Source organism: Cornus florida, unplaced genomic scaffold, assembly GCF_030987335.1.
Source record: "Cornus florida cultivar Cherokee Brave unplaced genomic scaffold, ASM3098733v1 CherokeeBrave_3.0.0_Hap2_Chr02, whole genome shotgun sequence".
NCBI lineage: Eukaryota > Viridiplantae > Streptophyta > Magnoliopsida > Cornales > Cornaceae > Cornus > Cornus florida.
In genome coordinates, this window is record NW_026775572.1 from 17,416,092 (window position 1) to 17,427,376 (window position 11,285).

General features: G+C 34.2%; 1 protein-coding gene across 3 annotated transcripts; it reads right to left on the reverse strand.

The window, feature by feature from the left end:
* Positions 1-400: 400 nt before the first annotated feature.
* On the reverse strand, positions 401-9,739 carry LOC132293965 (chromatin remodeling protein SHL-like). Of its 3 annotated transcripts, XM_059791656.1 has the most exons (7): positions 9,521-9,739; positions 9,082-9,427; positions 8,439-8,507; positions 7,453-7,519; positions 5,261-5,305; positions 4,698-4,833; positions 401-834 (listed from the first exon to the last, which is right to left on the reverse strand). In XM_059791656.1, exons 1-6 carry the CDS (start codon positions 9,591-9,593, stop codon positions 4,801-4,803), a joined length of 633 nt encoding a protein of 210 aa, XP_059647639.1. In that variant the 5' UTR covers positions 9,594-9,739; the 3' UTR covers positions 401-834; positions 4,698-4,800. The 3 variants fall into 3 exon arrangements, with proteins under 3 accessions (XP_059647639.1, XP_059647640.1, XP_059647638.1); XM_059791657.1 differs by lacking the exon at positions 5,261-5,305 and having other exon boundaries at positions 9,521-9,738; XM_059791655.1 differs by lacking the exons at positions 5,261-5,305; positions 7,453-7,519 and having other exon boundaries at positions 9,521-9,735.
* Positions 9,740-11,285: the final 1,546 nt, after the last annotated feature.

An 11,285-nucleotide genomic window follows, 5' to 3' on the forward strand; every position in this document is an offset into this window, starting at 1 on the left:
GTTATGATTATGGTGCCACTGTGAGAATAAAAGCATATGTTGATGATGACTTGCAATTTTTTACCTTGAAGAACTAATTTAAGCTATCAGGTCAATGGTTTTAGCTCATGACAAGTACTAAAAAGGAACAAGAAGAATATTAGCCGGGGAGGGTTTGGGACTTTACCGCTCGTGAAATTTGTATCTCCTGTAAAATTTTATCATTTATTACAAAAATAATTATGTTTTACATTTATCCTGTCTTGACTCTTATCAATCATTTTTTGCAGACGATCTTGATCAAACTTATGATTCAAACAGACAAATCCATCATAACAAAATTCCAAAGACAAACTCCTTTCCACAATAAGTTCATAATGTTTATTACTTTGGCAGCAGCACAACTGAGACAAACCCATCGTAACAAAATACTTGAAATGGAATCCTTTCATCTATTGCAGTTAAATAGGTTGAAAAGTATTTGGATGATTGATACACATAAAACTCTAATAATTTAAAAAAGAAGCCAGAAAATGAGAAAATAAGGTAAATCTACATTACATAATTACAGACAACCAAACACATCCTCGAACTTTGAAAAGGAAACAAGATTATTGTCTCTCACACCATATGGACATAACAAGAGTTCTCAAACCAGTTTCCCTCTCACATCAGCTCACAAATATTGTTGCTTGTGAAGCAGATACCATTGCCTCTGTGTTGGTTTGAAGCCTACAGAACTCTGAAGACATAACTTCCGGTAAATATCTACCTCACCTTGTGGTTTTTTGTTTTGATTTTTTTTTTTTTTTTTTTTTTTTTAGTATATCACCTCCGACGGCGTTTTGTATCCACCTGAAATATCCCACCACACATAAATAATTAGTAGTCCAAGTAGTTGTACAAGTGATGACGACGACGACACAATGATACAAGAAATAGTGTATTCCTAGTATAGGTACAAATTTAACACATTAGTGCTATAGAAATTTGTATGCATATAAGAAATGCATGAGACCAACAATTACAATTACGGGGGCATTGCAGTTTGGATGCATGCACAAGATAAGCAGACACACGACATTCCCTACCCCAGATATTTGCAGTAGATGTAGAATTCCTTGAAAGATTTAAATTGTTACTCACTCATACAGTAGAAAAAATTTAGAAAAGATGAACTAGTTAAAAATACAATTGCAAACAGAAGAGCCACCATTTACTCCTCTAGGAAGGTAAGAAATTTTATACATAAAATCTACCATCCATGTCAACCGACTTCTCAGTAGAATTGTACTCTTAATATACAGACTACAGTGCATCATTTTCATATTTCTAGATTTGCACCTGTACCCTCTTTATTCGCACCTGACAACACTACTTTAGCTGCATATGACATATATTGAAAAATCCTTTAGAATAGGAGATGCAAAGTCATCTGTGACTAACAAAAGAATGAAAATAAAGGCAGGCAAGCCTTGAAAGTATCCCGCCCAAGTCTTTACTTCACATGGAAACATTAGTAACAAAATAGAACATGGATTTTAGAAAATTTTACTTTGTGATTTTAATCTGCTCCATCATCCCACCCACAATGCATATCCACAGCATGATGATTAGGCCCGAAAAAAAAAAAAATTTTTGAATCAAACTAAAAGAGGGACAGACTGTCTATAAGCCACATTATATGAACAGGAAATCTATTTATTCTAATTAACTTAGGCAAGTTCAAAACCAAATAACTATTTGAATCAATTTTTGTTATTTAGGTTTTCCTAGAGTGGTGGCAAATCTTTCACTTCAACTCCTATTTAGAACTAACATGAATTTTAGAATCATCAAGAAAGAGAGAGCAATGATGTTGTTAATCTATTGAGCCAAACTGTCACTAAATTTGGATCAAGTTATCAAACTTCAAATAAGCACCTTTATATATATATATATATATAGGGAGCCGATATTCGCACTCCACTTTTCTCCAATTGCACGACATTTATCTTTTTCTTTTAAAGAAAATGACAAGAAGGTCCTTCAATTCATTAATGCGCTATGCCTTATTTTATAATGCCATAATTACCCTTGATACAATTTATTTATTTATTTATTTATTTTTCCCCATCTTTTGTTCCTTTACTATTTTTTTTTTTCCCATCTTTAGTTCCTTATCTTTTTCTTTTAAAGAAAATGACAAGAAGGTTCTTCAATTCATCTTTAGTCCCTTTACTAGTTTTTCGGAGGTCCTCTCACAGAAGATAATTTATTCCATACTGATAATTTTATTTTTGATAGTCAAAAGAGATAATTTATTCATGACTTTTTTTCGGTGCAATCAAAACAAATAATTTATTCAACAAAGTTGATTTTTTTTTTTTCAGTCGTGTCAAAAGAGGTAATTTTTTTTATTATTTTTTGTGATTTTTTATGGTCCCATCCAAAGAAATAATTTATTCAATAGAAATACATATTTTATGGTATTATAAAAAAAGATAATTTATTCAATATATATATATTAATCCTCTTTTTTTGGTATTTTTTTTTTTTTATCTGGATAAACGAGATAATTATTTTAATGGTTACTTTTTTATTTTTGGTCCGGTCAAAAAAAACAATTTATAACATAATTTTTTTATTTATTTATTTTTGGTTCTGGAAACAAAATATTATTCAAAATTTTTTTTATTTTTTATCTTGCCAAAAGAGACATAAAATATTAAAGATTAGAGATAAGTAGAGAAAATTTGAAAGGATAGTTGTGCCATTTAAAAATTAATAATCATTTATTTGTAAAGTTTAGCTTATAATTGCCATTTCATTTAAGATTGTAGTGCAAAAGTAGAAAAGTGGAGTGCGAATAGCGCCTCCCTATATATATATATATACAGTGTTATTAAAGGCCCAAGGTGCACCAAGGCGCTAGAGATCCTTTGGAACCTAAGCACGAAGCGCACGGCGAGGCGCGCGCCTGAGTGAAGTGAGGCGCACAATTGAAAATTTAAACTACCATAAAAACATTCATATCTCATAAGTCATATCAATATTAAAAAATTAATATCAAATATACAAAAGTAAATCCATCAACTATACAAGCATCCAACAATTATAAAACATAGCACAAATTTGTTTTCTTGAAAGGCAAAGTAAAATGTGTTTTTTTGACTGGCAAAACAAAGCACAAAAAGAAATAAATATGTCAACAAAAAAAAAAAAAAAAAAAAAAATGTTAACAAGAAAAAAAAAAAAAGAAGAAAAAATAGAGCCAAAAAAAAAAAAAAAAGACAAAGAGAGGAGAACTAGACGAAGAGAGAGATGTAAACAAAGATAAGAAGAGAGGCTATAGGAAAAGAGAAAAAAAAAAAGAACTGATGTGGCTTCGTCATTCATCTCTGCAACTAAGGCTTCGTCTTCGTCTCACAATCTCATTCTATTGTTGTTCGGTTAACACTTTGACACCTGGGCTTTCTTATTTTTTTATTCTTTTATACAAAAGTTCTATTTATCGTATGCTTGAGCTTTCTTTTTTGTTAATTAAGTTGCCAAAAGTACCCTTTTTGGCTTAAGAAATAGAACAATTGTATTTTTTAAAACAACTATCAGTGAGGCGCACCTCGCAAACAGGACGAGGAGCAATCGAGGCGCACACCTAGTAAACATTAGTGAGCCTGTGATGACAACAGGTGCTAAACCTGAGCCTCGAGCCTAGGCATGCCTAGGCGTGAGACTGGCGTGCCTTTAACAACAATGTGTGTGTGTATATATTTATATATATATATATATATATAGAGAGAGAGAGAGAGAGAGACCGCTGAGCCTTTGGCTCAAGTAGAAACTGTAGAATCACCTCCTCCCACATGGGAGACTGTGGGTTTTAAGTTCCCATAAGGCCAATAGTTGGTGTATGTGTCTTTTACCTACCAAGAGGGAGAGGTGAAATTATTATTACTATTGAGCAATGAGGTTTTTAAACAGACTCGACCCAACTTAAGAAAGCCTCTTATCATAACTGAATGCATCCTCTATTAGCACCTCACATATTCTCTTCTGCCTACCTATATCCGCTATAAAACAATCAACTTAAATTAAACCACTCCCTATAAGAGGCCTTTATCATCTTCAAGGCACATGAACCATTCCAAAAGACTTTCCCAACTTTTGTTTTTTGTTGGTGCCCCATCTAGCTTCTTGAATATGGATTCATTTCTAAGATTTAAAAATTTTCTTGTATTGCCACTCATCGACCTCAACACTCTTATTGCGGCTACTACCATAAAGCATACCTGGACTTGTAAAGTGTTACTATTCCCCTTCAGTTGATTGTTTTTGGAAATGAGTTAATAGCCCATTGATATCTGTGCATTCCACAATGGATGTGAAGAAGTAGCCATGCAACAAAGAGTCGCGCTTAGTTCTTGGAGTGAAACCTCTCTGTCAAGCATAAATGTAATGCTTGTAGGAAGTCATTCTATTCATGTATCATGGAGTCAATGAAATCAACTCATCCTTAAACAGAATAAGAAGCAAGGCATATGACCAAGATAATGATGTCTCTCTATTCTATAAAAATAAATAAATAAATAACGCACAAAACAAAAAAGAAGAAGAAGAATGAAAAAAAGATCAACATATCAAATTAAGATTCCATTTACCAGAGGACATGCAATTCAGCTCTAGTTCAAAACATCCAAGCATAAAACACTATAGAAAATATTATTTATTGGTAATACCTTTGTATCCGAGTTTCTGGCAGCAGCATGAGAATTCTGCAACTTCTTTTGCTCTTCAGGGGAACAAACTTGACAGAAGAAGTGCTCAAGTTTTTTTGCATCCTCAGGGGTCATGTCTATACATGTGGGGTGAAACCTGAATCAAAAGTACCATTTTTGAAGATTGCACCAATTTAAAATCTGTAATTCAAATTTCACAATGTGTTTGGATTTTTGATGGTTAGGATATGTTTGGTTTTGTTGCTGCAACAACTCTCCAAAATAAACCAATGCAAATCATGTGATGCTTATGCCTTAATGCTAACTCCTAAACTAGGCTCCAATGGAACTCCTCAAGGCCCAACCTTGGAGGGGGCTTAAATATATATGATGTGCAAATCTAATGCCAGAAAGAGCTTTTTACTTGAGGCATGCAACTCAAATATAAACTAAAAATATGACTTTGTCAAAAGCATTGATATTTAAGATCACTTCCCTTTTCTTCTGTTAATCTGTTTTTCATGCTAACATTGCAATATCTTTTTTTTTTTTTTTTTTCTTAGTTGGTACTCACACACACATACCTCCATGGAGGCTCGAACCCCTGACCTCCCTTTGGAATTGGCGCACTGGTAAAGACAAGAAATCATATCAAGAATTGGGCCTCGTTATGTCTGAGTGTGTTGGAATTGGTGTACTGGTAAAAAAACAAACCTAACATTTGATATTATTTGCACAAAATGACAAGACTTAGATGCAGACCTGCATTCTCACACTTGACAACCCAAACTATTGCACCAAACAACGGTATAAGGATTCTCACAATCAAACATTCTGCTACTTAAATATTGAAGCAATAAGTGAAACACGTGCATGTTATTTTCTATCACGAACACAAACACAAACACATAGATACAAGTTAGAACTTAGCATTATAATTAATTGGTTACTACTCCCTTCGTCCCATAAAGTAAACATGCATTAAATGTTTCTCTCTTGAAAGTCCAAAACTAACCTCCAAGTTTAAAAATTGGTGTACTTAATTTGGGAGGGTAAAAATGTTAAGGGAACTGAAATTACTCAAAACATGAAAAGGTACGTGAAAATTCAACGTGAAGGAAATGTGCACTGTGAGCAATAGTTCCTGTAAATATCTTCCCTTAATTATCAGTGTCACTATTTTTCCAGATATATGGCATTTCAAATACTTAGTTGAGACCCAAGATATTACTGGGTTTCACTAGCACATTGTAAATTGAATGGATAATTTGGTCTTCCAGTTTCATCGTGCTTACTAATTTAGTTAAGAGTAATTTCACAATCCTAAGATTTAAATACACCACAACTTAGCCATACTGTAGTTATGGCAAGTTTCAAGAATCAGACTCTCAAGTAGAAGCAGGATCAGTTGTTGAAATCTCAGTTGCTGTTTCTGCCTTCTGAAATATAGATTTACCTCAATTTGCTCTTGCCTTCTCTCTTATTTTTCCCATTCCAAATCTCAATTGGTGTTTTGTTTACATATGAGATTTTTTACTTTTTTTTTTGGGAAAAGCATGGAGATTGGGGTCTTGTATACTTCACATGTACATGGGTACTGCTCCTTTGGCACTTGTTTTATCATATAATTTCTCATTTGTGATCACAAAAAAGAAAATAAAACAAAACAATTTAAGCAATTTCTGAAATCAAGAATGTAAATACTAAATTTACAATCCCATTGTTCAATTGAAGCTAAAAAATTTAACAAGAAAACTTATAGTATCAATAGTTCTTGTACTAGAACTATTCATAATTGGTTTTAAACATGTAGAATCAAATACTTGGTAAATCCTACCTTGCATAGTATCAAAAAGTTTAAGGACAAACAAAAAACACAATAATATTTAATATAAAACTGCTTTGATTCAGTTTCTCTATTTTAAGGTTTTTCCACTTTTTTTTAGTGTGCGTGTGGTGGTGGGGGTGGGTATCAATTGCAAGGATGACATGCCCTCTGAGGGCAGGCAGGCTTTTGCGCAACAGTAATGTTACTCCATTGTGACTTGGTGGTCATGGGTTCGAAACGGAAAACAACCTCTCTCCATGTAGAGATAAGGCTACGTACATCTGACCGTCGCCAAACCCCGTAATGGCGAGAGCCTTGTGCACTAGGCTAACTCTATCCTTTTAGTTAGACATGCCTTTCTTTCTTCTCTTTGCCTCTTTCTGGTAGCCAGTTATAGTAGCAGGCATTTGGCTTTCAGGATGGCTAGTGTTAAATTTAAACATCGAGCATTCAGAGAAATTAGACCAATAAACTATCTGCTTCATCAGTAAATTCATTACAAGCTGGCCTAGAGAAAACAAAAATGATCCTACGATCACCTATGCACACATCCCGTTTTGAGTCGGCTCAAATCGCCAAGGGTGCAACAGTCAAACTTCACACTATTTTTGTTCTTTTTTCTTAACAAAATTTCTCATTAACAAAAAAATAAAATACATATCTTCAATGGTATCGATTTAGTTTGCACTAACATAAGATCAAATTCGACTCATCGATTCTCAAGTCACCTATTTGAGGTCAGCTAAATAATTCCAATTCTGCAAGTAATTTGCTCTAGGACCATATCTTCAAGCCATAATTTTATTTATGCCCCCTAACTTGCTCCTATAATCAGTTGCTAAAAGAATACTTGTTTAGCAATTTATATTGATTGTTGAAAGCTTTCAAAGACCAAACTTTTTTGAAATACTAATTCAGTTATAACTACTAAAATATGTTTAAGTTTACATCCGTTGTTCCTCCACTTTGGGAACAATCATTAGCCTCCATAAACACTGCGTATTCGAAATATGACCTGCCATATAGATACATACAATACCTCAGCATATCGTCTGCAAAAATTCCATACTTAGAAGCTAGTCAATGAGTACTGCAATATGATGAATAAGTTTAATAATTAACATGATACTCAGCAGTTGTTGGTTGACAACACTTACCAGTATAATTTCAAAAATTGTTGTAAAACAGAACTAGAAGGTTATATAACAAAGCGGGCTAATTTTAGGCATGCGAGACCTTTAAATGATAGGAAAACAATGCACTAGAAAGAAATAAGAATTGATTTTCCAAGGAAGATGCATATATGTGTCTCTCAGGAAAGGCAAACATCACCGAAATTCTATGAAGGCTAGATCATGGAGAGCAAGTCAACCACTCAAGCTCAAACCAAACAATCAACCCTAACAAGAGGAAGGGGGCATTGGGAACGCTTATGCGGATGATCGACAAGCTATAATTGTGAGTCTAGCATTAAGGAAATCTATTACGGAAACAGGCTTCGGCTTTCTCCTGGAATCCGGAAAAACTAAGCCCATTGCCAAACCTTCAATGAGAAACTATAGGATCTTTTCAAGAAATGTATTAATGATCATCCCACACATCATACCAGAAAATAGACAACCTATGCTCGAGTGAAAGAAAGAAACACTATGCCGGCATTTCCAGGTTGACATAAGATGACTTATGATCTCTATCAAGAACTTTCAAGTGCTAATGTTTCTTAAAATTGCCATATGTGGCTAGTGTGAGTATTTTCTTAGACTTTAATCTTTTTGAAAGAACAATCATGCTTAAATGTTAAAACAATTGAAATTTCCAGGCCAAAAGACTGAATTTCTGAATTGTGTTGACAGATAAATTTATTTCCATCAGATGTGTTAACAAATGAAAAAGGGCACGACTGTAAGTATGAACTTCAAAAGCAACCAACTTACCAATCTGTGCAGCCTTCGCATTGAACCATTAAGTCGTCAGGGTTGTAAGGCATCTCACACTTACAGTACCTGCCATGTTAAGATAAACCAAAATACTCAAAATTCCAGCATAATCAATACTGACATTTAAAATTATAGACAATCGAACATTTTCCACCCTCGAAACTCAGGTTAGAACTAACAAAACTAAGAAATGTATTAGAGAAAACATAATCATAATGCATTAGAGCTAAACATTCATCACAAATTAAAACATCAAATTTAAATTTGACTACCTCGAATTCACATACTGAGATTTCAAGTGTTGATTTCAAAGACACAAAGCAAAAGAAACACCTTAATCCTATGTAGTGACAAACAGTCACACTAAGATTTACAAGAAAACTGTAATTAGTTTCACAATAAATCCACATTTAAGATATAAATAACCTATTTTTGCAACTAAACCCCCAAAAAAATATCAATTTATGTCAAAATAGCAAAATTGATCAAGCTAACAGAACAGAAATCGGTAAGTCTGTCCATACTCTACAAAATTGAGCAACAACATAATCTAATTTCACATTGAAGACGCAATTGAGGCCTCACATCAATGAAGCCACGATCAAATTATCCGAAAATATATCTACCGATTTCAACATACACGGCGACTCTATCAGGATTAAACGCTCCGGTGGACGAATTATACTCGAAACGACAGAAGAAATCGTCGTTGCCAACAGCGTCAAGCTTGGTATAGCTCTTGAAGCTGTGCACCGTGCACTTGCCTTCGATAGTATCGGCGCTCTGGACGTCGTAGTGGTCGGAGAGAAACAGTTCCTTCGATCCGTGGAACTGCCGGCGGCCGCCGATCGACTCCTCCGGCCGATAATACCACCGGACGTGGATCTTGACGTTGGCTCCTCTGCTGTCCGACTCGATCTTCTCCAGTTTAGCCACGTACGACGGCTTTCCCGGATCGGAAGGTCTCATCAACACGCAGTCGCCGGCTGCGGAGGCGGTGACGGAGGTTAGAAGAATTTCCCGGGAAAAATGACGGAATTTTCCAAGAAAGTGTGGAGGAAAAGAAAGGAAAGGCTTACCTCGGATGGTTTTGTTGATGGATTTAACAGTGTAGGAGTCCAGAGTTCGTCTCGTAGCGCGGGCTTTCGCCATGGACTGAGGGAAGATTACAAAGACATGAGAGAGCGAAAGAGAGGAGAGAATTTTTTTAGTACTGGTATTATTTTTTGTAGAGAAATATTTCTGCTAGTTGATTTTGTGTTTCGCGAGTTATGGTTTAGTGGGTGTGTCAGGTGTGGTCGTCGTTCGTCTTATTGAAGACTTTGACTTTACGGGATTGTCTAGAGGTACTACAGATTACGACTAGCGGTTGTTAATATAAGGGTAGATTTGAAATTAAACGAAGCTTTAGGGTCATTTAAATGTTTAAAGAAAAATGTATTTTCAGAATCTCAACTGGAAATGAGCTAAATTGCCCGGTGAAAAGACTATTATATCACAGGGAACTTCTTGTTGCAAACTTGCAGTGTGTTGGTATATTTATTCATCATCCACTCTTGTTCCATACAAATTTCAAGTCTTGAGAACTAAGACAACAAAAATACGAAATAGTATCCGTATTTGGCAATCGTATTTGTACCGTCATAAATTCCTTCCAGGTATATATATATATATCTAATTATAATCTCTCATCAACAACTTCATTAGGAATATATATATATATATATATATATATAGGACAAATTTAGTGACATACATATTATAATGGAGCAACTTTGTGCTGAAGAACTTATGGAGAATATACTATATATATATATACACATATATATATATACACATTCCGAATTAGAAAGATAAAAAAAATTATAAAATGAAACTGATTTTCTGAAAATGAATTTGTTTTTCGGATAAAAACTTTCAACAAAAACTAAACTAAGAAATTTGTTTTGATGAACCTTACAAATAAGAACCAAACATGCACCTTTTTTACTTTATTTTATTTATATATTGTAAGCACTTAATTTGATTTCTAAAGTAAAAAGAAAATCTTAACCCAAAGATTAAAAAAAAACAAAAAAAAAAAATCGAAGGACATTATCATCCCCACCATTTGAGAAGGACACTCTCTTATGACATGTCCCAGGAGTGTTTGTGGTATAAAAAATTCATCCACGAGTTAGAGAAAAATAAAAAATAAAAATAACTATACCACTGAATTATGTGTCCAAACTTGGAAATTAGTCCAACAAAATTCAAGGTACAGCTTAATATATTACACACACCACCCATGCTGATTTCACTGTACTTCTTAAAAGAAGAACAGGATATTAAATTGAATTAAATTGATTTTTTTTTTTTAAGCTCTAATTTTCAACAATAATAAATTAATAGTATAATAATTGTTCAACGTAAAATCACACCACCTTAGTGCAAAATATTATAATTTTCACGTAATTAAATACATAAAGGAGGATAGGCATATTTTTTTAGTATGAGTAGTAATTCTCTGTGTTACAAAACGTGTTGAATGATCACACGTCAAGATAATAGAATGATAGAATCCGTTTGATTAGAAGATCCAAACTCTAAGCTAAGGTTATGGTGCACGCGTGTGTGAGCGATCACAATAGTTTCGGTCGCTGTTACCGCACCTGATCCTGGCTCCCCAAGTACTCTTTCCGCGTACGTATCTCGTGAGCTAATGAAGTGGTCAGCGTATCTCTAGCAACGGGGCACGTACGGCAAGTGGGCTGGATTTCAGCAACTGACGACAAATATGAGCCGTTGGATTTTCAATCTCTACTTTAAGATCTCTAGATGTTAGTTGTAAACCTTACTCCGCCA

Coding starts and splice junctions, on each gene's coding strand:
- LOC132293965 (XM_059791655.1), bottom strand. CDS start 9,593: ATGGCGAAAGCCCGCGCTACGAGACGAACTCTGGACTCCTACACTGTT. Junction 8,508..9,081: donor AATCCTGATAGAGTCGCCGT/GTATGTTGAAAT, acceptor TTAACATGGCAG/GTACTGTAAGTGTGAGATGC. Junction 4,834..8,438: donor TGCGAAGGCTGCACAGATTG/GTAAGTTGGTTG, acceptor CTTTTGATTCAG/GTTTCACCCCACATGTATAG.